The sequence below is a fragment of the Ricinus communis genome, chromosome 2 (assembly GCF_019578655.1).
Source record: "Ricinus communis isolate WT05 ecotype wild-type chromosome 2, ASM1957865v1, whole genome shotgun sequence".
Classification (NCBI taxonomy): Eukaryota; Viridiplantae; Streptophyta; class Magnoliopsida; order Malpighiales; family Euphorbiaceae; genus Ricinus; species Ricinus communis.
The window spans coordinates 6810342-6837103 of record NC_063257.1 but is presented as its reverse complement, the minus strand read 5'-3'; the positions used below and the strand labels follow the sequence as shown (position 1 = coordinate 6837103).

General features: G+C 32.6%; 4 protein-coding genes across 6 annotated transcripts; 3 read left to right on the top strand and 1 right to left on the bottom strand.

Annotated features, from left to right (window-relative positions):
• On the bottom strand, positions 1-4739 carry LOC8274101 (aminoacylase-1). 2 transcript variants are annotated; one of them, XR_007214641.1, is made up of 5 exons: positions 3433-4739; positions 3212-3349; positions 898-1137; positions 648-805; positions 1-304 (listed from the first exon to the last, which is right to left on the bottom strand). XR_007214641.1 is itself a non-coding variant. In XM_048370621.1 (4 exons), the coding sequence occupies exons 1-4, from the start codon at positions 4279-4281 to the stop codon at positions 713-715; spliced, it is 1320 nt and encodes a 439-aa protein (XP_048226578.1). In that variant the 5' UTR covers positions 4282-4739; the 3' UTR covers positions 342-712. The 2 variants fall into 2 exon arrangements, 1 of the variants encoding a protein (XP_048226578.1); XM_048370621.1 differs by lacking the exon at positions 1-304 and having other exon boundaries at positions 342-805.
• Positions 4740-8225: 3486 nt separating this feature from the next.
• Positions 8226-11482, top strand: LOC8274102 (transmembrane emp24 domain-containing protein p24delta5). Of its 2 annotated transcripts, none has more exons than XM_048370622.1 (4): positions 8226-8604; positions 9951-10163; positions 10634-10710; positions 11125-11482. In XM_048370622.1, exons 1-4 carry the CDS (start codon positions 8380-8382, stop codon positions 11141-11143), a joined length of 534 nt encoding a protein of 177 aa, XP_048226579.1. In that variant the 5' UTR covers positions 8226-8379; the 3' UTR covers positions 11144-11482. The 2 variants fall into 2 exon arrangements, with proteins under 2 accessions (XP_048226579.1, XP_002513789.1); XM_002513743.4 differs by having other exon boundaries at positions 8228-8604; positions 11117-11482.
• Positions 11483-11630: 148 nt separating this feature from the next.
• Positions 11631-15525, top strand: LOC8274103. Its single transcript, XM_015716028.3, has 3 exons — positions 11631-12188; positions 12264-12353; positions 15255-15525. Exons 1-3 carry the CDS (start codon positions 11940-11942, stop codon positions 15327-15329), a joined length of 414 nt encoding a protein of 137 aa, XP_015571514.1. The 5' UTR covers positions 11631-11939; the 3' UTR covers positions 15330-15525.
• Positions 15526-23136: 7611 nt separating this feature from the next.
• LOC8274104 (WAT1-related protein At4g08290) lies at positions 23137-26247 on the top strand. Its single transcript, XM_002513745.4, has 7 exons — positions 23137-23593; positions 24031-24093; positions 24233-24349; positions 24529-24766; positions 25252-25410; positions 25511-25662; positions 25754-26247. The coding sequence occupies exons 1-7, from the start codon at positions 23400-23402 to the stop codon at positions 25917-25919; spliced, it is 1089 nt and encodes a 362-aa protein (XP_002513791.2). The 5' UTR covers positions 23137-23399; the 3' UTR covers positions 25920-26247.
• The last annotated feature ends 515 nt before the right edge of the window (positions 26248-26762 follow it).

Below are 26762 nucleotides of genomic sequence, written 5' to 3'. Positions count from 1 at the left end.
TAATCCCAACCCAATCCAAATCATATGTTTTAAATTGCAATAAAAAATAAAATAAAAGAAGAGATTGTTACTTGCGATACAAACCAAAAACTCAGGTTACACCATTTCATCAGCATACAGCATTAGCAAAGTGAGAACTGGCTTATTGCAGTAATAATTCTACCTTTTTCTTATATTCAATTCAACCTAAGTTTCAGTATCCATCCAGTTGGTTACTTTAAGGGAGAAATTTGAACTAGTTTTACAGTGGCCATCATCACACATCAATCTTTCTACACCTCTCCTCCTTTATTTGGGCTTGGAGCTGTAGAATTCACAACAAATGAGCAACTTTAGCAATCTCTCAAGAAAGCATGCAACAGTAATTGCGTGTTGTGTAACAAGAATCTTATACAATGGATACATAAGTTCAGTATCAGTAGTCTCTTAACTCTCTCACAGAATTCAGTATCAGTAGTCTCTTAACTCTCTCACAGAAGGCTTTAGAAAAGGTGTGGTTACAAATGGCTTCAAAATGTAATAATATTGATCATTCTACAGTAGCACAATGAACCAATGGCATGCACAAGTTGGTAATTAGTAGTAAAAAAAAAACAGATATGGCCAAATATTTGCAAATCGAATACAGGCAATATGATCTGTCATACCAGCAGAACAGTATCACCAGTCAAAGCATTATACATTCTCCTCATTAGTCACCAACCAAGAACATCTATGTTGAATGAACCTCCTCAAAGGAACTTAATGAACTAATTATATGCTCATACACCTCGATTCCTTTCAAGAAGACGGTATCCTTCAAAAACTGCAACACATAATCAAGGAAGCATGAAAAGGATTAAAAAGGTGGACCAACGTAATAATAAGAAGACTTGAGATTGACCGGAAAACGTAAACCTCATTATGCTCATGCAACAATATGGGAGTATTTGTCATCGGAGAGAAACCAAAAACAGGAACCCCCAACCGTCTTATGAACCGCCCATCAGTAGTTGAGGCCAAGATTTCAGGCTTTGCAAGTTGTCCTCCAGCTGCTGTGATAGCTCGCTTAAAAACTGACCACCATGGATTGGAATTATCCACTGCAGTCATTAACGGTCGTCCCCTGATATCTCTTATGGGTCCTTTCTCAATTATCTGCCACATACATATGCAATTAAATATCTTTCTCTCATGCAGAAATGATACTAGCGTTTATAATAATAAGTATATAATTTTGTACTCTACAATAGACATTAACTCCGTTTAGGTACGAGTATATCATACTTTGGCAGTCCGAAGCCCGGGTAAAGGCAGAGGGCTGTGGTAGGTGCCGGCCAGGATAGAATTTTGTCAGATCTAATGATATTATTTCTTACAGATATTGAGAAGGTTGTTGTTAACAGATATTTGAAATTTCCTTTTGTTTTTATTACAATTAGTACATGTAACTCAGTCAAGAACAATCAGAAACTCGTAGACCATAATGCCAGTATCAATGAAAATGAGTATCAATGAAAATGAAGACATCATGAGATCATTCTTGATCATTCCAAAATTGCCCGCCAATATCCCAAGAGTGAGCCAACAATCACACAAACATTTGATAAAATTTAATGAAAGGTTCATTTCATAGGTGGAAAGGTTGATGGTCTCCAGTCTTCTTATGTACAGTTGGCTGGGCTTTGTTGGACATGGACCATTCTAGAGTTAGCCAAAGAGTAGGTGAGGCTAATGTAATTGGGGTCAAGCGTTGCACTGCATTGAATCAACAAAGGGGAAATTGCTGACATTTTCAGGCAAACAAATTAATAACCACATCTAGTCACAGTCCTGTATCTTAAATCTTCCGCCTCGAAGGGAAAAAAATACATAATAATGCAAATTCCAATACATTGAACTATATTACATTTAAGCAGCATAGCTTAAGGGAAGAACCAACCACATATTCAACAGCAAAGAAATTTCCTTCAGAAAGACCAAGTGATGGACTACAGGTGTGAAGATGATAAGACTATACATCTCCATACTATTAAGAAAACTTTGAATCAATAAAATCATATTGTAAGAACTAATGCAAACAAAAATCACCAAGAAAAAGCAGTAAATTCCAGGACACAGGAAACCACAACGAGATGAGAAGAACTAGGCAAGAAAAAGCATTCCAGCCATCTGTCAAAGGCTCAGCAAGCAATATGGTTTGTCATGTCGGAATGGCCAATTCATGAGCTCAAACTGGACAGGCATAAACCAACTCTAGCTTTGAGTAGTAATTCCATAACCAAAATGAAGCTTCTTGGGCGATACTAATGTATGAAGAAACAAATACACATTATTTAATGCTTCAAAAATGAATTCTCTAGATAAGTAAATTGCAGGATAACTAGCCTCAAAATCCTAAACCTTTTTATTCATTTTTCACTGACGTCCTAAATCTTTTATTTATTCCATTCGTCTTAAACCTTCCAAAACCATTCAGCTTTAATCCTTGAACATAATCCCTTAAACAGAATTTCACATTGAGGCATGAGTGGACAAAAATCAACATTATCTCATGAATTGCAGGTTATGCGACGCCACATGTGTGGAAGATAGTCTTTAGAGCGCATTTCCGTCAAGGAAATTCATAAGGGGACTCCAATTTGCAATTTGTGCAACACATTCTCTCAAATTTAGGAGATAACGTGGGCTTTGTCTGCTTATGTGTACCTGTGCAATTTCATTAATAAAAGGACTACTGATGGGTTGTTTTTGGAAGGTCTAGCACTTAGTTATAAAAAGTAAAATGCATTGGAATTCATCGATAATGCATAAAGGGTCCATGCGTTTGTATGTAGGCATCAATAACACTACCAGGAATGATAGGAAAACTTTCAGACTAAATGCGAATAAAACGTACCTTGGAGCAAAAACACCCTAGAAAATGGGAGAGGAAAAGAAAAAGGGAGAAAAAGAAACTCATTCTATGATAACTAAGATAAAAGCGGATCCAAATCTACCAAAATTCAGTTAGTTAGCATCGAGGCATCAACGTAACCCCTTGAGTTCAAATGACAATGAGGCCTTTCTTTGATTATGAAAATTAAGCAAAATAAATAACTATACAGCAATATCATCATACTAAAACAAATGAGTTTAAAATCGTATACCGAACTAAACCTACTTATTTAATGATCTCATCGTGTGATATTAATAAATTTCAGTCACTGAAGAAATTGATCCATCATAGTACCTCATATGTCATGTTGCGCACAGCAGGTGCCCACTCTTCAGCAATCTTTTTCTTGAGCAGATCAGTATCAGTTGTAGGAGTCAATCTAATATTAAACCCTGCTTCTGCCTCGGATGGTTGCATATTCATAACAAATCCCTAGACGGAAACATCTCATTTTCATCATCGATAAAAACGCACACACATTAATACAAACACATAATACTCAACAAATCACTTACAGTAGGAGAAGGAGTACCAGCTTTCAAATAAACCGGATTAACAGAAACCACCTCAGAATTAGCAGCTTTCCCAGCCTTAACGACATCAAACTGACTTTCTCTGAACCTACTAATGACCTCAATACTCTTCATCAAATTCTCCATTGCACTATTATCATACATTCTCGACCCATGTCCAGGTTGTCCTTTTGCCTTAATCACCAAATCCCAAGGAGTCCTATCGGCATAAAACACTCTAAACTCATCATTAACTGAAGCCTGCCCTTCATCCATAGCAAACCCAACGTTCAATTCTCTGAACTCCTTAGAGTTAACAAACTTTTCAGCGCCATCAACACCACCAATCTCTTCATCAGGAAGATAAGAAACATGGATAGTCCTAATTGGGATAAAGCTTTTAGCTTTCAAGTTACGGATAGCTTCTAAATACTGTATAGCAATACACTTGTCATCCTGTGCTCCACGGGCAAAGATATCACCGTCATCCGTACGGACGGCGGAGAAAGGCGGGTGGATCCATTTGGTGGGTTCGGCGGGGACAGAATCGAGATGGGAATTGAAGATAATCGAAGGAAGAGTTGGTTTTGAACCAATCCATGTTAATAAAAGGACTGGTTTGCCAGGTGTGAAGTATAAAGTCTGGATTTTTAGACCGATTGACTGGGCAATTGAAGCGAGGAAAGAGACTGGCGCTGTGTAGTTAGGATTGGGATGGGCTGTGTTGAATCTGAGGTATTGCTGGAAACGGGTTACTGGGGTTTCTTCTTGTTGATTGTGTGGCGAAGGTGATGTTGCAGATAAAGAGAAGAGAAGAGTGAGTGAGAGGAAGCAGAGACAGGAATTAGCCATGGAAGAGTTGACAGTGGAGTGTGCCAAGTAGAGCCGTCGACCTGGGGGGAGCTTCACTCTTGTTCAGATAAAAAATAATCCTAAAAAACACATACTAAACAATAATAGTAACAATAATAATCCGACAAAACGTCCAACCAAAATATAAAACTAGAGACGATCGTGAACGTGAGTAATTTCCACCTGGATCTAAAAAAATCAACTAATTGATGACAATGGGGCAGTCCTTCTGACTGGAGCGAAAGGGATGGTTATGGCAGCTGCAACTAGATGGCCTGAATGGGAAGGGAATATTTGATGTTTTTGGCGAGCTAGTGGTTGATGACATTGCTGAATTGGCTCCTGCAGAAGGGATTATGGACTTTCATTTCGTTAAGAGGGAAGCAAATACAGTGGTTCACTCTTTAGCTCATTACGTACAAGATATTAGTGCTGAGTCTGTATGGATTGAAGAAGTCCCAGTAGATATTATTTTGTTTGTCTCAAGGCTTACGCCTTCATTTGATCAATGATTTTCATTTTATTTTCAAAAAAAAATCAAATAACAAATAATAAAATGAAGAAAATTAGAAAATTTATAAATAAGATACAAAACCAAAACTGAAATTAAACCATTTTAAATTAGTCTAAATCTAACTATTGAATCAATCTATTTATACTAATACACAGCTTGTATATAAATTCAATAAATAAATAAATAAATAATTTATAAACTCAAAATATATAGTAAGAAAACTCTATAAAATTGGATGGATTTTTATTTTCGGACTTTTAATTTTCTCTTTCGAGTGAAGATTTTATTTTTTAATCTCTATTTTTCTTTCTTATAATAATAATAATAATATATATATATAATTAAATTTGAGTCTAAATCTACACTTTCAATTCGATTTTAAATTTAAATTTAAAAACGAATTTACAATTTAATTATTTACAAATAGATTTCAAACTGAGTTTGAATATAAAATAATTAAAATGAGAGAAATTCATATTAAGATGATTGAAACCCATCAAATTCAAATTTATAGAAAAAATATTTATGTTCGAATTCTATCTAATTGAAGCATCCCAAGTCAACATTTAAAGACTCGATTAGATTACACCCATACCAACAATAAACAATAATTAATACAAGTTGAACTTTTTTCTAAAATTGTAAATCATAATTGAAACGATAAATTATCTTTATATTTAAAAGTTAACATACATTAAATAATTTTAATTTTGATGACAATAAGCTTACTTCCCTTTATATATACATTAATTTGTACAAGTTTAATTAATTTAATAAATTATTATTATTACTATTATCCAATAGAATGTCAAACTCTTAAATATTTATTTTATACTCAAATCATATGCTTAATTATTAAAGTTAATTTATATTATGTTTTTATATTATAAATTTATACCTAAATAGTAAATAACTAGTTGAATAATGATTCTCTTTTTGCCAAGTTGCAACTCTCTTTTTTAGGGCAATCTTGCATAATGATGTAATTTCTTATTGATTAATGTATTTTCCAGTTTCAAAAAATGAAACTATGAATAATGATTCTTATTATAAAATAATTTTAATTACAATTATATAAATTATTGGCACTGTAATAATTTTTTAGACCAGACTATTAAAAAGTAATTTCTTTAGTATAATTTAATTAACTAATTATTATAATGGGTCAACGATTTATAAAAAAAATATAAAAGTAGAGCACATATTAATAATTAGTGCATAAAAATATGAGTTATTGGCATTCTCTATAAAATAACTCCCTAAGTAGCTGCGATAATGGAGCTCTCCAACATTTATTTTCTCAAGATGTAGTTACCTTGGAACACTCTATAAATAAAAGAAGAGAGTAACGAACAAAAGGGTGGAACAACAACAACAACAACTGCACAACAAACAAATTCTACAGAAAGTTCTTCAACCATTCAAACTTTTTCAATTACTCAAACTTTGTTTATTTCAATTCTAGTACTTTTCAAATATAAGCTTTGTTTCAATTCAAGCTTTTCAATTCTAAATTGTTATTTTAATTTTTAAAAATGTTGATATTATTATTAATGAAAATCAATTTTCTCTTAATTAAAATCTCTAGTTTGTATTCCCAATTTAATTTCTTGCATAAAATACATTATTTTCAAAAGTATTCAATTAGAATATAAGCAAATTGTGGCAAAGGAGCTTAAGAATTTATAATTAGTCTGATTATAGAAGTTAAAGCACAATTCAATTTCAACGATTCGTGTAGCTTAAACACGTGGCACGCTCGCCTTCAATTTATCACCAAATATATTTTGGCACGCCTAGTGGGACTCGTCCTAAAGAATGTCATCAATATTCAAAAAAATTTCTTTTTGAAAATATGGGAAAGTTTATGGGTTCCTAAGCAGTTCTTGGTAAAAGACAAGTAAAAACATAGAATAATGTTCATGTTTATAGGAACCAACTCCTCAGTTACCTATTGGATTGCATAAGAAACACCCAAAATACCATGGAAAAGCTAGTCAAAAGTGGCACCAACCACTCATAAGAATACAAGATGAAAGATTTTAAAGGCAACATGGTGATTTAAAAGGGGTAGTATTTGACAAACCAGAAGAAGATTTTATCTCTGTAGAGGAGCATATGTTAACATGTATCATAGAGGTAACCAAAATTTATCGATTTTATCTGTTCACAATTAGCATTAAATTATTTCTACTTATTTTTCTTAATTTTATTGCCAATTGTTGTCTTATTGGAAAATTTGTACTTTTATGCAAACTATTATACATTACCTAATTTGTTTAATTTTTCTTTTCGTGTGGAAAGAAAAATTCTTATTGGCTAGTAAGATTACAGAAAGAACTGCATAAAAGGGACAACAAATCTAAAAAAAGGGGTAAACAATGAGGCATAAGGTCGACCTACGGCTAAGTAAAAGATCTTGGAATAAATAGTCAATTTTTCTTTTAGTTATTTTTCATTATTTATTATTTTACTGTAAAATTCTAAAATTACCATTTAAAAAATTAAATAAAAGTAGGCCTCATGGTCACTTTTTTTTTGTATCTTATTTATGATGTGTGATGAGTTAATAAGGAATGAAAAAAAGAAAATATTGGGGATCCAATAAATAAGGAGGTACTACTGGTAGAGAGAGAAATTTAAAAAGAAAAAAAGAAAAAAAAAGAAATAAAAGATAGTTTGTTTATTGCTATATTGCTACACGTGTTAAATAAAAAGTACAATACTGGTCATTTAGAGAAGTAATTATCGGCACCATAATTATTTTTAGGTCCAAGCTATTAAAAAGCAAATTTTTTGAGTATATAATTTAATTTAATTATTTAATTAATTATAAAGAGTATAAAAGTGGAATACAAATTGAGAGTTAATATTTTTTAAATTATTATTTCAATTTCCAACAATGTTGATATCATTATTAATAAAAATTAATTTTTTCTCTATTAAAGTCTTTAGCTTGTACTCTTAAATTAATTTTTTGCATCAAACATATTATTTTTAAAAGTATTCAATTATAATTTAATTATAATTTAAGTAAATTGTGACAAAAAATTTAAAAATTTATAATTAATCTGATAATTCAATTATAATGGGTGGTGTATTTTCCGAACGTTCGACGACCAACATTTAATTTTTCGCTAAACACCGATATAATAAATGCATCTGTCTATGAACTATTAAAATAATTCGATTTTATAGAAATTATATATAAATTTCAATTTAACACGCACTTCTTAATTAAAAAAGAATCGGTTATGCGTAGACTGCGCGTGGGTAACATTTCGTTGTCGCCTACGCTGTCCTAATTAGATAAAACAACTTAAACACGATTGGACAAAGTCTCAAAAATTTCGTCACCTACCTCTATTTCATGTCCGTATCCCACGCGCCATATATACTCCTTTTCCCATTTATCCCTTTCTTTTTTAACCGCCATTGGAAGTCTAGTAGATTTCTTTTCTTTTTTTTTCTTTGAAAGAGAAAGAACAAGGAAGCTCTTTCTTCTTCTTCTTTTGTTTTTTTCTTTTTCTTTCTGGGAACAGTTTGAGAGAGATCTAACTCTGTTCGAAGTATTTGTGTTCTTGATGGCAGGGAACTGTAACTCACGATCTTTAGTGGCAGTTTTGTCGCTATTCGTGTTATGTTCGTCGTTTGATGTAATACCTGTAGCAGAAGCTATTTGGTTTACGATTCCTAGTTCTGGAACCAAGTGCGTTTCTGAGGAGATCCAGAATAACGTTGTCGTTTTGGCTGATTATTATATTATTAATGAAGATCAGCCTCAACACGCCCCTACTATCTCTGTGAAGGTATGTTTATAATTCAATTTTACTCTTTTTTTTTTTTTTTGAAATATACATTCTGCTGGGTCATTTTCTTGGATAGTTTGATTTTTTTTTATTTTTAGCTCAAGTTTGCATGTTTCCGTTGAATACATTACTGGCTTGTGATTTTGTAATTATCATGTAGTTTATCTGACATCTATTTTTAAGTGCCTCTTGATAAATTTGGAAGTTTTGGCATTTGATTTTGGAGTCAAAAGAGTTGAGGGAAAAGAAATTTAAGGTTCAAAATTTTAACCTTTTATGTAGCAATTGGCAGTCCTTTTTTTCTTCTATTATGTGAAATTGCTTAAAATAAGTCAATGGTACTTTCGATTATTTTTGTTATAAGAAGTTTGAAGTTTTTATTTTATTTTTTTATTGAAGAATCACTTAACCATATTGAATAACCATTCAACTTAAATGAAGCTTGTAGGTGAGATCAGCAGAATTTAATGATAGATTTTCGGTTATCCTCAAGAAGAAATGGGATGGTTTAATTTTTCAAGTTGGCAAGCACCTGTGGTTATAGTTGCAGTCTTTTGCCTCTTTTGATTAAATGATATCAAGTAAAATGGACTAAGATTAGCTATAATTACCTTGTCATGCCTGCTATGGACTTTCCCCTTGTTGTATACTCTGCTTAATTAAAAGAATTTATGTGAAACGGTAACTGTATGGTTTAGCACTTAATGCTGTTTGTGGATAGTAATATAGCCTGTGTGGCATCTTTTCTGTAAATTTCTAGCCTATTCTTCGTTGAGTGTTAAGTATTATATTACGGATGTGCACTTTATGAGAGCTATTGAAGAGTCGGTGAAATATCCTTCATGATTGGATTCATATGTGGTGGTTCATTAAGGTACCTCAAGTAGCATGTACCCATTGGTTACTGATTTGTCTCTACATGTGAAAACAGGTTTATGATCTTTATTTTCTAGTTAACTGCAAAAGTTGTATTCTCCCTATAATTGATAAATATGCAACTATTTTGGGGACAAATTTGTGACTTTGGAACCTCTTAGGCTAAGTCTTGATTTGTTGTTGCGAAATAATGTTTAATTGAAAATGTGCCACAAGTGGATAGGGCACCAATCTCACTGGTAAAACAAGATAGAAATCAAAGGCAATTTGGTCTTAAAAGGACTAGTCCATGAATGCAGTTTTGTCCCCAAAGCTAGTGGTGTCCCATAACGTGAATCTTCTTTGTTCTCTGATATTGTAAAGAAAGCTGGTGTTTTCATGAGTAATTTATGGACTTGTGTTTGTAACAAGAATAGTTATGAGAGAGCAGTTTCAACTATAACTTATGGACTTCATGCCTCTTCTTTTAGGTTACATCTCCATATGGGAACAATCTTCACCACAATGAAAATGTAACTCATGGTCAGTTTGCATTTACAACGTCAGAGGCTGGTAACTACTTGGCATGTTTCTGGCTGGATAACCATCAGCAACAAGCTGGAACTACAACTATGAGCCTAGACTGGAGAATTGGAATAGCAGCTAAGGATTGGGATTCAGTGGCAAGAAAAGAAAAGATTGAGGCAAGTTCTTTAATGCTGCACGCCTTCAAGTAGTCTGTTCTTTAGATGCTTTACCTGGCCGTCAATCTTGAACATGGTTTTGAATTATGGACAACACTTCATGTATTGCCCATTTTGTAATGGGATCTTGGCCCCCGAATACATTCTTTACTGATAATGTTACAGGGGATTTGAAAACAACTCAGTTTTCCTTTTTTAAAGCCTACCTACTATTTCTAACTCCAATTCCTTTTCTTTAGCTTCCCAAATTTAAAGGACTCTTCACTCAAGAGTCCTTAGCCAAGATGCTTCTGAATTTACTCATTTGAATGTGAATTGTTCTTACAAATTCATGGTAGCAGTGGCCATTTAGGTCCGATAGAGTCCAATTCGGCTAGACACCATTGTCCTATTTCCAATTCCAATAAAGTTCACTATTCTTTATCGAAAATCTTGATCTTGTTTAATTTTGGATCTCATGCATCATGTAGGGTGTTGAACTTGACCTAACACGGCTTGAAGGAGCTGTGCAAGCCATTCACACTAATCTAATCTATCTCAAAGAAAGGTATAATTATCTCCCTCACCTTACTTCTATTATTTAGCAGATGATAATCCTTTGCCTTGTGTTTTCTTAGAGTTTGTATAATGCAGCTGTCAATTTGAGTGCATAAGCATAAAAGATATCTTTGTTTTTGGTTTATGGTTTATACATCTGTAATTTTCTATCATATTTATATTAGTGGAGAAAAGCTGGACTGCTGCTTGGTTTAGGTTCTTGAAGTATGAGTTATGAAATCTTTAAAAAATTTTAGTGGCAGTACATGAATGTAGGGAGACTGGATTATGTAAAGATGTACGTCTAGAACTTTAAACACCCAACTCAATGATACTGATAGCTTATCTAGACAATATGTAGTTGTCCTATGGTTAAGTCTACAGTGGACCTGATTTTAATCATTACCAATTCTCAGGGAAGCAGAGATGAGGGAAGTGAGTGAGAAAACTAATGCCAGAGTCGCCTGGTTCAGTATCATGTCTCTCGGTGTGTGCATTGCGGTTTCGGGTTTGCAGCTGTGGCACTTGAAGCGCTACTTCCAAAAGAAAAAGCTCATCTAGATGTATATTTCTCTATTTATTATCGATGGAAAAACTGTGTGTTTAACGGTTGTATCATATCCAGTTTCATCTTGGTGGTCAAGGAAGAGGGAAAAGGGATAAAGAAACACTCAGAATGCTGATTTTGATTCTAGAAAACAATGCCTATAGCTTTGAGAACTATCTGAATACACAATGTTTTCCATAATATAGAAGGATCAGTCGGTGACCATCTTCTACTCTTTGAGTTGTTTTCATTTGTTGGGTGGCATTATATGATAGCTTTACAAGGGGTTTGCATTGTAATTATATGCAAGTAATTGATGAAAAATTGTACAGTGCATCAACAACGGCTAATGATGATGAGTTTCAATCTCTTGAACAGCGAGGCAAGGACTCAAAACTCCTAAGTTACACTGAATAATTTAGAAATGAGTTTTACTATATAATAACTCATCTTCAAAGTTTTACAAATGAGTTTGAATAAGAATTTAATTGAAAACATATGTGAAACGATTGGATCTTGTACTCAGAAGAAAGAAAAATAAAGGAATTCAGAATCAGATAAAAATGTGCTTAATGGGCCCTGATGAGTGATGACGCAGCCACAATCAAACGGCCTAGTAAAATACTTAAAAAACTCGCAAGCAAAAGTCTGGCTATTTTTCTGTTTCTGGCGACGAAAGGTTTTGAAGCATTATGGCCTTTGCAGCAATGGCCGCAATGACAGCGAGGCCAATATCCTCAATTACATTACTAACAAGGCGAAGACCCAAATGGGTTTTCACTTCTTCGGCTTCTTCTTCTTTTTCTTCTTCTCCAATAAAAACAAGAACTTTGGTTCTTTACTCGAAACCTGGATGCTGTTTATGTGATGGTCTCAAAGAGAAGCTTCAAGCTGCTTTCTTGCTTTCTGGTCCTCATTCTCTTCACGATGTCGTTTTGCAGGTAAACCATCCCTTTCCCTTTCTTTTCTCTCTACTACCTCTCTAGGACTGAGTTTGTGTATCTTAACCTGTTAAGGTAAGGGATATTACTAGCAATCCTGATTGGGAAAAAGCTTATCAATATGAGATACCTGTTTTGGCTAAAGTACTTGCTGATGGTACTGAGGTTAGTTTCTGTTTCTAAGCTTTACTCTTAAGTTTGAATTAATAAAGTAATTAATAGCACTAATGTATATGTCCTTGAGAATTTTATGATGATACCATTACTTGAGGATTTCTTCTTGGAACCATGCTTCTTAAATTGAAATCTTAATAACCAGTTTTATAATTGAAATGGACCAGTTGTTCAAAGGTTTGCTGTTGGTTATTGTCTTAGTCTTTATTTTAGAGTTGCATTTTTTAATTGTTTCTACAACTTATAGTGAGCCATCTGTTTAAGATATCAAATGCTAATAGAACTCTGAAAGGCTCACTAAATCTGCATTGTTTCCCATCTCCTTTACTCTACTGCTTCTCTCTGCTTCCCCTCATTAGCCATATCAAAAGAAAAACAAGTAAACCATTTATTCCAAAGTTTGCTTATCCTCCTGGCATGTAGTCTGCCATGTTGGGTTATGCCATAAAGTGTAAATACCTTCTAAACTTTGAGTGGTATTATTAGGCAAAGATTTATTTGGGGTTCTATTTACTATTAAGTATTGTTAATACTCCAAGACTGGAATAGGTTATGATTGAACTTATTCAGTACATAGTTGCAATCTCATAATAATATACTTCATGGTATTGGAATATATGTATGTATACATATAGATATACGTATATGCAAATGCAGGTTGCAGAAGCAACTTCTGCAGCTCGTTGGTTTGACACACAAAACAAAACAAAAAAGAGAAATGCTGAAATATTTTCCTAAAGGTTTTCCTACCTTGCTTTGAAATGGGTTTTAAGTATGCTGATGTCTAAGGCAAGTCACAGTACAATTGAAAAGCTTAAAACAGGCGGTTGCTGTTCGATACCTTATCTTTTCTTTCCCTTTTTCTTTTTTTTTTGCTTTGTTTCCCAGAATAATGGTCCTTTTTTTCTTTTTCTAATCACCTCCTAGTTACGTAAATTCTATATAAAATTTTCTCTTTTGAACTTCTAAGTGTACTTGATTTGCAGAGCTAATGTATCATTGGTAGTAAGTACTGCCTATTTTATCTATCACTATGTCGACAGTGGAAACATAGATGATTTGGTTGTTACTAAATAAGCGATGTACTCTTTAAACTCAATAATACATATTAATCAGCGAAAAGTTAACGGATCTACAGTTGATCTTAAAATATTAGACATTTGAGGGTTTCTATCACTAAAATTAGAGTGAAAAAGTCATGAATGTAGGTTGCTTATTAATGAACTCAATGGGCATGCTCAATAGAGCTGCATCAATGTTAGACAAATGAACAGGCTGACATATGGTTTTTTGTGTTCCTTGCTTGGAGGATTTAAAGATACCCTTCCCATTCCTGGTATTGTAGTGACAGTTCTAATGGAGTCTATGCTAAAGGAATTGGCTGTTTATAGATGGCGCTCATTTTATGCCATTCTTTAGCCTTTTGGATAATAGCCCAGGGTTGATACAGCATGAATTGAATATTAGTTTTTGCGTAAGCAAGGACTATAAAGGGTGGTTTTTCTTAAAAAAGAAAAAAGAAAAAAAGAAAATCTAAGTTGGTGATGCTTGAAATTATTTTCAATTTTGTTATTGTTTCCCTAAAACGGGTTGGGCCTATGTCGTTTTCGGGCTCACAAGGATCACCAACATATAAAGCGTCTATAAGATAGCAATACAGGCTGATTTTGGAGAACATTTCTAGAATCCTATTTGCTGGTCTTGAGCTTTATGATGCTGAAATTGAAAGAACTCGGGTTGCAAGTTGATTGGCCTATGGTAGGATCTGAGTCCATTTGAGATCCCTCAGTGTTGATGCAACCTGTACTTTTTGCCTGGGTGACATCAAGGTCTAAGCTTCTTTTGAGCTGCTTTGAATTATTAATTGCATCAGATGCAAAATTACAAGTAGTACTGCAATATATGTTAATTTTTTCTCTGAATTATGGTAGTATGTGTGATATTGCTGAACTTACGAGGTTGTACCTGTTCAGAGTTATAGGAAGCAATTTGAATTCTAGGGAATATGTCAGCATCAAACTTGCCAGAGTAATAAAACCCACTAGTGAGGCTTGTCAAGCAACTCAGTAATGAATTCTAGTGAGGCTTGTCAACCTGCACCTTTCATGTTGTTCCTGACTCTGGGTTTTGCTGACTGGCCAACCAAATGCTCTATTGATTTTGCTGCTCTACCGAAACATGATTGATTGTATTCGGTTTTCCTTCATTCGTCATCTAGTATTTAACCAATTAATTAGATGCTGCTCCGAGCTATCTTTTCCTTAATTGGTTGTCATTGGCAACATCTGTTTCCACGGGCTGACACAACAAAGTTTATTACGAAAGAAGTCAACAATTACGAAAGACGTATATTACCCTCGTCTTCACATTTAACTTCTCACCCTCCATCCATGTGGCTACACAACAAAGTTTTACTTTTCTGGTCTGTCCGTTTGAGGTTTTTTTTTCCTGATTTGCAAACTTATCATTCTTTTGTTGGATTTTTGTTTTCTTTTTCCTTGTCTTACACCTCCTGCTATTACCCATTCCCATCCTCAAACACACTCATATAGACACATAAACATGTGTACATATATGCTTGATCCTGATTCAGGTGCCATTTGACTGATACAGTTTTCCTCTCATGAGCCAAATAATATCACTTCATTCTAAGATCTTATTAGCAATCAAATCAACTTTTTGACCACCTAATTAGAATATTCATGTAGTGGCTAATAATACTTAAAGTGATTAATTTAAGATTAATCTTTTTGTCACCTAGAGGTAACATTGATTGGTAGAAAAATCATCTGTAAGCCATTCCTGAAAAAACATTGAAGTTGGAGGTCCACTCTGTATATCCGATATTCTTACTGATATTTTTATGGTGACTTCTTACACATTCTATTTCAGGAAACCCTTCCTAGAATATCTCCCCGACTTGGAGTGGAACACATCCAAAAGAAGATAGCAGCTGCTTTGACATAAGCTTGCATTGTCATCGAAAGTCTAGATTGTGTAACTCGTGAGTTTAAAGTTCTGTTGAGAAAAACACATTTTTGTTACATTTTATCTTCAAGTGATTTCTGGGATGAAACTATTCAAAACTCATTACTTTTTCTTCTGCTATGTAATGTTCCACCACATTTTATTTATTCCTATACAAGAAAATTTCATCAACAAACACTTTGTTCTTCTCCTCCTGAACACCTTTAGCCCTTTGTCTCTCTCACTGACTAGGACATGCCACTTGAAGCTTGTGGCCTATGTAGGAACACATTGCAGAACCTTGTCAAACATAATATCATAATGCTTTTTTCTTTTTCTTTTTTTTCAAATTTTTTGGATAAGCTAGGATCAAATGTGTATTACTTTGCCACTCTTGACTACTACATCAATGAAAGAGAAGCATAACTTTTCTCTGGCTTGACCTGTGAAACTCCTGTTCCTCATGCTCGTGCATTGTAGGCCCTTTCATGGCACATCCTTGAGAGGGAGAGAAAGAGAAGATGTCTTATCCTTGTAAAATGATGTATTCCACTCGAGAATGTTGTATCAGCAAAGTAGTGAAGTTGCTATCTTGATCCTATTTGATTAGAGTTCTTACGTAATGGGAAAAGTTCTATGATTGACCAGAATAGTTAAAAGACATTATCTGATGATCGATTGTCTGATGGTGCTGCCACTATGAGTTGGCGTTGCTCATCATCTCCTTTTTCAGGAATCATGGCCAATGCCTTATTTCTTTTTCGTTTTGATTTCGCCTGTCTTTTTCTTCTCTGCGAGGTGCACTCGTTACTTTTTTTATAGTATAGAAGATAAGAATTATTTGTTTACTTGTTTTTTCTTTTTAATTTCCCATCCTACATCTATTCAATTGAAAAAATAAACAAAATGTAACCAAAATAGACAAATAAAAGCCTATTTATGCTGTCCTTGGACAGCAGTAACAGCAACAATTTGAAGGAGGATATAGGTCAAAGATTCAACCTTTTTTGCTTTTTGCTTTTTACCTTTTGTTTTCTGAAGTTTTCTTTTTCCCACAAGATTTGAGTTTTCTCTACAAATAAGTACATTTATAAGGGATTGTACTTTACACATTATGAATTTTACTTCACATAAGAAAAGAACACACACACACACATATATATACTTTTTAATTGTGCTCTTTGTTTGCCTAGTCAATTTTATTAAACTTCTTACTTCCAAGAATAGGCGCAATCCAAAAGAAAAAGAATCAAGAGGAACAAACAGTATTGAGACAACTCTTTCTTCCATTTGTTTTTACCATCCTCTTTCCCTCAATCCTATTGCATCACCAGAAAAAAGCTTGTCAAAATTGAATTTTGAAAAATGGTTTTTCTATTAAGATATCAGCAACGAAGAATGAAACTTGGAAGGCTGTCTCATGTCATATTATGAAGCAAAGTCGTCTTAAGTAAATAAAAAGACATGGGCAAAGCAAATGAAAGATCTCCAAAAAAATATGTATAGGATAATCCCAATTCAAGCAACCAATCTCTTACACTAACAAGCAACAGACACCTTCCAATTGGTCACTGCTTTTTAGTTTCCCATGCTACCAAACTTTTGTAGGGATATCTCAGTTTATACAAAATGAGATGTGAGCAAAGTACATGTTTTTCTTTCAGTTCTTTGCTTGCCAATTGCCACTAACCTTTATGAAAATTTGACCACAAATTTGGCAGATTTTTGTGTTGAAAGCAATTGATAAAAGCTATATGTAGTTTTTGTATAGAAGAAAAGAAAATTCCATTACCTAAAGTTCCTTTACATTTGCCGTGAACTATGGTACAAGTAATAATAATATCATTCAATTATTATGGTCTTTTATTAGATTTATTCATCATATGGCCTTTACAAAAATAGACATGACAAAGAAACCAAACAAAAAAGAAAAAGAAAAATCTGATATATAATTCCCTGCAAGGAACTTGCTGGCGCTTTCATTTCCATTATCGATACTAAAGGCAGCTAACTCTTTAATTTGCTTTAGTATGATATCCACCAAAATCCTTCATTTTCAATCATTTTTTTTTATAAAAGGGTTATGGATTATATTAATTATTTAAAAACACAAAAATTATTGCCACTTTAGAGTTGCTTGTGCTTTATTTTTTTTTATAGTAGAAGAAGACAGATCTTTTAAGTATTCTTCTTCATGATAGTGCACGTAGGGAGATAGATGTTTCTTTTGCTCTTGTTGCTGAGTTAGGTGTTTCTGCTCTATTTATGCTTCAATAATTTGTAACTAATACTTCAATTAAGAACACTTTAATTGTGATTAGTGCTAATAAAAAGCAATCTTTAGAAAAGATCTACTGTGGTTCATCTTTATTTTATTTATTCCCTTGATAATTAGTACACCTTTTCTTCCATGGTGTTTACTTTAAATAATGACCTTATTAAGCTTGAAAATGCATATTATCTTAGTGCTGCTGGGATTACCAGTTTATTACATAGTAGATTCTTGTGCAATACATACATGATGGTTTGCAATTGCAATCTGCCTACTTATGAAATTATAAGGTTGATCTGAACTTGACATTAACATAAATAACGTTCCTAATGAAAGTAAGTGAGTATTAGTCTGACACTAGAAGAGCACATAGCAAAAATAACCGATAAAAAAAAATCTGACCTATTAATTTCTTATAAGCAAAATGACTAAATTACAATCAAAATTAAAATAAAGCAAGCTACAATTTTATACATAAAATAAAATAAAATAAAATGTAAATTAGCAAGGCTAGCCTCATTTTTGCTTCATTGAGTAAATATTAGGTCAAAGTCATGTTTGAAACTACAACCTTTATTCAATGACTTAAATAATCCCAAGAAAAAAGGGCCACAAATAAAGGCAAAAGAGAAGGAAAGTGATTTCTGCGATGACATTTTGTAGTGGCTCAGTTTTTCCATCTCAAATTCTGGTCAGAAACCAAGGCATCCGGTTTCGTATAGGATACAGATACATGCTGTCCAGTAATAACCATTATATATTTTGTTAAGATCAACTCTCCCATTTTATTATTCACACACAAATGTCAGACAAGAAAGAATATCGAAAATTTGAAAGAAATTATTTAAAGCTAAGTTATTAGGCCACTACAGGATACACTATAAATAAAGACATAAGAACAAATCTTAATTTAGCTCAAATTAGGAAAAACTGATTACACAAACTAAAAATCTAAAAAATTAAATGCCAAATTTCAACTATAATGACATCACAACAAAGTTAATGTATAAGCAATTAACATCAGAACAAAGTTGTGAGTTCAAACTGCGCAAAACAACCCAGATTATAACAATATTAGAAATTCATAAAATTATAAGCTGATTTATTTATTTATTTATTTATTTTATCTGACGTAATGTTATATATGTTGTTTATTATAATCTTTACCTATCATTCAATTTTCAAAGCACAATATCAAATTTGATCGCCATGTGAGGCGGCATCTCATTGTCACCAATAACATTATACTCTCTTATCAGTGGAAATTGCAGGATTAATCCATTCTTCTGCTGTGTGAAATTGACACGAATTCTGTAGAGAACCAAAAGAGAGTAAATGGAATAAGGATAAGGAGTGGATTTCATACATATCCTGTCTGCGTCATGCTTGCTGAATGGGAAGCAACTACGACCACAAAATCAAACAATAAAATACTTCAATATATTATCACCCGACCTTCAAGTGGCCATGGTATTTGAATTTATTTGACTTTCTGTAGTCAAGGGTGGTCTTCATTTTTCTATACCCTAAAACACATAGATTGGCTTTCCTTTATGAATTTCAAGTCTCACACCACCAGCTTGGTGAGAATTCATCAATTTAATGATCTACCATAAGTTACAACATATTCAAATATCCATGATAATTATAAATTTGAGATTGAGGCTGTATATATATATATATATATATATATATGTAACTTGAGAAATATAAAAGTAATTATGGATGGGGGTTGGGTTTTGATCAAGAAATTGCTCTCAATAATTTAATCCATTTCATCTTTGCCTTAATTATGATCCTAATAAAGTGCCTTGCGAAGATGAGAATAACAGCCAACCTAATCCCCACTTCACCAGCAAAGCCAAATGCGCTCCTCGCTTGGCCACTGGGGGGAACTAATCTCAGCATGCACTTTTACAAATCAGATACACCCATTTTATGATAATATTTCTACTTTCCTTTTTGTTATAATTTCTTTGCTAATGCTACTATGACAATCCAATCAATGTCTTCAGAATTAGGAGATGTAGCAAATGGGAATGAACTATTCGATATGAGAAGTTTAAAATGTCATGTTTGTGTAAATCTAAAACCCAATTAACTTCTAACTTCGTATGATTTTTGGTTTATGTAAGTTTAAAATGTTATGTTTATTTATTGTAGCTAGAGCTCAAATGTGACTTTGAGAGAGTTTTCGATTACATTCTTCTTTTGGTTAACCTAAATTATTGAAAAGAGCTTTCTAAAACCATACGCTAATAAGGTTACTCAGAGGAAAGAACCCTATTAGTTTTCACCTCTTACCCAATAAATGAACCTAATCTTAATTCATGCAGAAATCATTTCTAAATCTGATCTGAAGTTTGAAGAGATTATGTTAAACCCAAAAATTAAGTCCCTAATTACAAAGAGACATTGTGTAAAAGAAACTTCTAAGAGAATATATAAATGTCTCCCACGATTTGGCTAAAAGTCTATTCTTTCTACGCTATCAGGCATATATAAAAGTTCAGAAGATTCCACTTTTGCCACCAAGATTTGGTAGAAAATATAGTAAATAATAGAAGGGACACTATCCACAATGCCCTAATCTCTTTATAAGAGGATAAATATAGAATTTAATTACAGTCCTTGCACTCAGTTCTGTCTGATGAAAGTGCATGCAGAGGAAAATAAAAACACCATCTAAATATACAATAATTAATTAATTTACAGTATCTAACAGATAATTATTAAACTGCTAATATTTTTGCTTTGCTAATATAAATTCTTTTATAGTAAAAGAAATAAAGTTAAAAAGGAATTAAACATGCAAGAAAATAGAATTTGGACTTCACGTTATAATGTCTGAATTTGCATGCCGACTGTAGACTAATAATTTTTAAAATTTGGAAAGTTATGATCTGAGTGGGTTTTGGTCCTTTGTAGAGCACACACATCAAATTCAAGCATTTTCCACCACAAAGATGTTTATTTATTTACATTTATGAATCCTTTTATCTTGATAGTGCATGTCTACTGTCAAAGGATAAATTAAACCACATATCAATCCTTGTTTAATTGACAAGATTAAAACTAGGTTTACTTCCTTCACTCTTTCTTTTAAAAAGAAATATTAGTGTTATAAATAAAAATAAATAAATAAATTACCAAAACAAAGGGTCATGGTGTTTGAAGTATATTTTATAGATTTTTTACGTATTTCGATGCTTCTAATAAGGTTTCTTTTTTTCTCTCTAGTCTCTACTGTTTTCCTGCACAACAAAAACCCTGTTTTTTTTTTTTTTAACTTATTTATTATATTTAGTATCTGAGTGAAATATTACTGGCACTGAAGTTCAACTATAACATCAGCTTTTTGGATATCCAATTCAGTGATAACCCTAATAAGCTACAGTAATAATCTCTTTACGTATATCCCATTATAAAACTGATAAAATCCTACAAATATTGGTTATAAAAAGATTTAAAATTTATAAAAAAACATTCATAAATGAAAATACAGAAGAAAAAAGAAATCCCCAGTTGGTTTACGTGATAGTATATTGAAATCAGAAACTCAAATTGAATAATGAATTTGAAATTGATTACGTTATACTGTATATGGGTATCGTGTAGTTTTTGTTTCTTTTCAAAAAAAAAAAAAAAGATAATTAACCAAGAATAAATCATAAAAGGAAACATGAATCTAAATATTCGATCGATATTTATTTATTTTTCTTCTCAATCGATATAGCTGTCAACTGAGGTATAAATACACAGATGAGGTTCCTCTGGAAGTGAAGCTGTTTTTGGATTCAAATGGGTGATTTCCTGTTTTGCCATTGTTGGGGACAAAAGTTTTATTCACATGGACTTGTTTTTAAAAGCACTAAATATCGAACATAAGAATATTCTCAATTCAAATGTAATTATTCACTTCTCGGTCAATTTCAAGCATCAAATTTTAAGAATTTCAGGCAAACAAGTTGGAGGATGGCGTATATTTTTGTGTGTTTTTTTTATATATATATTTTTTATGGGGTGATAGTCTTTTGTTTTTCTATAAGCAAATATTTTAATTTGTATTTTTCTGGATTCTAAAAGGATTAAATTTATGCATTCCTTCTGTTTCTCTTAAGATCGCAATTTGTGATTGAAAAGTAAGGGTGAGAAAATGAATCCAAGAAATAGAATTGATGAACAACTGATCTAAATGGAATTAGAAAAACTGATTAACTGAAATGATATTTTCTAAATTCTTTTATTAACACGTTTTTAAAAAAAAAAAAAAATTAATATTGGCTACTATGATTATTAGTGTGTGTAAAATTGTATAAAATTATATATATATATATATATATATATATTGCTTCTTTGATGTTTTTTTTATTCCTTTATATTTTAGGAAGTGTGGTACTATCAAAACCAATTTGCCTGCGTATCTTTTAATTAGACAAAAACAAAATAAAAGTTTAGAAAGAAAAAAGAATTCTGAGAAAAGTGAGGGGAATAAACACAATTGACCATGTCAGCAAAATGATTAATATATATAAATGATGGGTCACATTTTCATGTGAAAGAATCAAAGGAGCTGCTGCACTGCAGCTAATGCCACAGTATTTCTTGATGACGAACGAACGAAAAAGGAAGAAGAAGAAGAAACAATAGTAATTAAATGCGTTCCTATCAGATAGGCATCCTTTTGGAATTGGGACATCTTCGCATTTGTATTGTGGATTCCATGCCACCTTCTTCTTTTTTATTATCATTTCATGGATTCCAAATACGAATCCACAATTCCCTTATTTATTCTTTGCTTACCCTCCTTCCCTTTTACTGTGCTCAATACTTATCATTTGTCTACACTATTATTATTATTATTTTGCTAATGGATCCTCTATGCATATAATCATTCATGTATGCTTAGATTTTCTTTTATATTCGTATTTAAGAGCTCATTAATGAGGTGAAATCTCTTTAAACATATAATGACTCAATTAAAAACGAAATAATTGATATTTTTATTTTGAAAATTGAAAATATATAAAGTTTAGAATATGTTAATTTTAATATCAAGTGTTGTGTTATATAGTTTTCACCCCATTGAATTTTAATAAATTAATGAATAAATAAAAAATGAGAATGAATAATATTCATTAGATGAACGTGCGTTGCACTTAATTACTACTTTGAAAAACTGAAACATAAAGAAAAGAAAATGATCATGGTACCAATACAAAAGAAATGATCATAACAATCATGGATTAAAGAAGGGTCATGCTCCAAAATTGATGCTGCACAAATGCCACAAATTAAATAGATTTATGAAGTGCAAAGGTTGTGAAACCAGCCAACATTTGGAGATAAAAATTGAAAATAAAATAAAAACGTTTGGGAAAAGGAAAGAAGTAAAGTAATGAATCAGCAATTCATAAAATTAAGTTAGATTATCTACTCCCATCTCAGATACCAACCAAAACAGAACACAACAAATTTTCCATATAAAAGGCCATGGATTGCTGCATGAACAAATAAATTAACTCAGAAGCAGTAGTATTAGCAGTCATCTTCTAAAGATTTTATTCTTTTAAAATCAGAGAGGAAAACAAATATATATATAAATTGATCACCAAATAAGCAAGCATTATTCTGCAAAATAAAATATTCTCGGGTGGGTTCTGCTCTTTCAGATTTTTCTTGCTTTCGCTCCTTATAAGAACCTTTTTCTTTTTCTTCTTACTATCTCATTCACTTGCACTTCCTTTTCTAATTTTCTTTCCTTAAAATCTCTTTTTCCTCCTGAGACAGCGAGAGAAATGGGAAAGTTAAATGAAGTGTTTTACAAGTTGAGACCTTATATTCTAATGGTATGCTTGCAATTTGGGTCTGCTGGCAATTACATTATCAGCATGGTAACTCTTAACCATGGCATGAATCGTTATGTCCTCATTGTCTACCGCAACGGCATCGCTGCCCTTGTTCTTGCCCCTTTTGCTCTCGTTCTTGAGAGGTTACTAAATTCCTAACCCGCACCCTCTTTACACACTATATAATATATATATATATAGTCACACACTTGAGCGAAATACTCGATGCTTCTATCCTCTGGCCAAATTTTTTTATCTACAAGCCTATGGCGACAGTAATGTTCCAACCCGTTGCTAAAGAAATTTGGTTACTTGTTTTAGACTTTTAGCGACCATTTTCGCGCTCTCAATTGGATGACAATATACTGTTTTTTTTTTTTTTTTCTGAAAACCTTTCATCCACTCTTTTTGAATTGAATGCCCTTACACATCCACAAATGAGGAGTGCTATCATATTTTATAAGTCTTATATGTATATATATATATATATATAGTTATAGTATAGTATCGTGGATAAGTGGAACTAATTAATTAATCAACCTCTAAATTTTTTTTTTAATTTTTGCTTTTATATATGCAGGAAAATAAGGCCAAAGATGACATTCAAAGTCTTCCTACAAATAGTGGCACTTGGGTTTTTAGAGTAAGGGGTTACACATATATATGTACACATGAACCATTTTCATAGATTCTATTTCCTAAAACAAATTTTAATCAGCAGAAATTATTTATTTTGATTTTTTGTCTAACTATATATATACATGTGTATAATTGACAAACAGGCCAATTCTTGACCAAGGCTTCAGTTACTTAGGGATGCAATATACATCAACATCATACACATCTGCCATCATGAATGCTGTTCCCTCTGTCACCTTCGTACTTGCTATGATTCTTAGGTGAGACTTCTGTTTTGAATTTCTCATACGTAATATGCTATTCAAAAATTATATATATATTATCTGAATTATCAATTTTTTATATTGAGAATAAATATCGCGTACGTGCACGCATTCGTAATAAAATAATCTATATTTAGATTTTTTTATAAACATTTTGGATATTTTTTAATGAATAGGTTAGAGCGCATAAAGATTAAGGAGATAAGAAGTCAAGCAAAAGTAATTGGAACTGTAGTGACTTTTGGAGGAGCTTTACTTATGGCATTGTACAAAGGTCCAACCATCGATCTAATAAGCTCAGGCAGAACAAGTCACCATGGAAGTTCTGATGACTCTTCTGGTAAACATTGGGTGACTGGTACCCTATTAATCCTTGTAGGCTGTGTCGCCTGGTCTGCTTTCTACATTTTGCAGGTATTGACTCATATCATTATTAGCTATTCACACTACCTAGCTAGTCCAAATTATATTATATTTATTGTTGTGGGTATAAAAAGAAAACTAGAATAATCATATAAATAGCGTTTAATTTTTGTATTTCGTTTTGTTTTGATTGTAAGATTTTAATTTATTGATTTCAATTATTTAACTTCAAGTTATAATTTATTAACGATCCTAATTGTTTTATTTTTAATAGCTATTTATGTGTTATGTCAATTTTTCATTTATAAATATAATTAAATTGAAACTTATATAACTAAAGTTAAATGTCTGAAAAAAAAAAATTAAAGTCTTTTATTTATTCTAAACTTCTTGAATGTTGAACTTCTGCACTGAGGCTGACGCTTATTCGTTAGGCTACTAGCTCAAGCCGGTTATATATAATGTATTGAAGGAAAAACTTCAGAAACAATTATGAATTCAATTATATAATTAACATGAAATTGATTGTTATGCAGTCGATAGCATTAAAGAAGTACCCGGCGGAACTGTCTCTCTCCTCCTTGATATGCTTATCCGGCACTGTACAGAGTTTGGCCGTAGCACTGGCAGTTGCCCACCACCCTAGTTCATGGGCAGTTGGCTGGGACTCCAGACTCCTCGCTCCTGTTTACACTGTAAGATTATACATATCTATGTTTTCTTGCTCCACACTTCACAGTCCAAACAGTTGATTACTCCAATTAATTAAATTGTTTTGTGGCTAATTAAATCCAGGGAATTGTTACCTCTGGAATCACTTACTATGTGCAAGGTATTGTGATGAAGACAAGAGGTCCCGTATTTGTAACAGCATTTAACCCTTTATGCATGATCATAGTTGCTGTTCTTGGCTCCATTATTTTAGCCGAGAAGCTTTATCTTGGAAGGTAAATACAGCTAGCTACCATGTCAGAACTGTAACTATCTATTAATTTTCCAGAAAAAGCGATTGATTGTCTCTAAATAATGTCATTTTAGTATACTTGGAGGGATCATAATCGCAATTGGGTTATACTCTGTGGTGTGGGGCAAAAGCAAGGACTACTCATCAAATCAAGAGCCCCCCATTACTGAAAAGGGCGCCGCCCCAGAATTACCAATCACAGCAACTGATCAAGGAGATAATAACAATGGTGGGAAGTAACTAAACAAGCAAGCATGCATTGTATGTAAACAAATCACGCCTAGGCTCTTTTTCCCAATTACAGCATCTAAATTTCCAGAGGCATTTCCTTTATATATGGGCTCCCTCCATATAATTTGGTATGTAAAGTGATTAATAATTGTACACTTGTGCCTTCGTCTTGGCTTGCAATAAGCCACCACTCACACCAAATAAAGTGTAATATAGTGGGGCTAGAAATTGTTTTGATTTGATTAGAAGTATTATGGAAAACCAAATTGCTTGCTACATTTGCTAAAGCTAGCAGACCCCATATATGATCACTTGGCCTTAATATAGGCACCTAAAAGTCTCAAGCATACATTAGTGCTTTTTATTTATGTTTTTATTGTTTTTGCTTTTTCAGAAGTCAGCACCATTGTTTTTGTGGCATTTTGTTGTTATGTGGAATTTCTTTGGTCGAAATAATGGGCATGATAGATTTGGAGGGTTTGATTTAAGTGGCTTGTGTGTGTGTATTATACATGTTGATGTTTTCAATGGACCCATTGCAGCAATAATACACTCATTCGTGGGATTTTCTGTTTAGTCGTAATGCTTACTTGCTTTTGTCCATTGAAGGCTCATCAAAAGGATTCAAAACTGAGAAATCAGAAGTCCACGTCAAAAATTAAATTGCTAATTCAATCAAATTAAGTTGTAGCTAGTATAGGACTTCTTCATCTTGTGCATTTCAAAACAAATGGGTTAATTGCCTAACACCAGTCAAGTTGCTTAGTTTGCATGATTAACGTTATGCAACAAGTAGAATGGCTTAGTTAAGATAGTCAAAGTAAAGGGATCAACAGCTTAGGCCTCAGGGTT

Coding starts and splice junctions, on each gene's coding strand:
- LOC8274101 (XM_048370621.1), bottom strand. CDS start 4,281: ATGGCTAATTCCTGTCTCTGCTTCCTCTCACTCACTCTTCTCTTCTCT. Junction 3,350..3,432: donor CTGGTACTCCTTCTCCTACT/GTAAGTGATTTG, acceptor GTTTCCGTCTAG/GGATTTGTTATGAATATGCA. Junction 806..897: donor TGTTGCATGAGCATAATGAG/GTTTACGTTTTC, acceptor TATGTGTTGCAG/TTTTTGAAGGATACCGTCTT.
- LOC8274102 (XM_002513743.4), top strand. CDS start 8,380: ATGGCAGGGAACTGTAACTCACGATCTTTAGTGGCAGTTTTGTCGCTA. Junction 8,605..9,950: donor CCCCTACTATCTCTGTGAAG/GTATGTTTATAA, acceptor CTCTTCTTTTAG/GTTACATCTCCATATGGGAA. Junction 10,164..10,633: donor CAAGAAAAGAAAAGATTGAG/GCAAGTTCTTTA, acceptor TGCATCATGTAG/GGTGTTGAACTTGACCTAAC.
- LOC8274103 (XM_015716028.3), top strand. CDS start 11,940: ATGGCCTTTGCAGCAATGGCCGCAATGACAGCGAGGCCAATATCCTCA. Junction 12,189..12,263: donor TTCACGATGTCGTTTTGCAG/GTAAACCATCCC, acceptor TAACCTGTTAAG/GTAAGGGATATTACTAGCAA. Junction 12,354..15,254: donor TACTTGCTGATGGTACTGAG/GTTAGTTTCTGT, acceptor ATTCTATTTCAG/GAAACCCTTCCTAGAATATC.
- LOC8274104 (XM_002513745.4), top strand. CDS start 23,400: ATGGGAAAGTTAAATGAAGTGTTTTACAAGTTGAGACCTTATATTCTA. Junction 23,594..24,030: donor TTTGCTCTCGTTCTTGAGAG/GTTACTAAATTC, acceptor TTATATATGCAG/GAAAATAAGGCCAAAGATGA. Junction 24,350..24,528: donor GTACTTGCTATGATTCTTAG/GTGAGACTTCTG, acceptor TTTAATGAATAG/GTTAGAGCGCATAAAGATTA.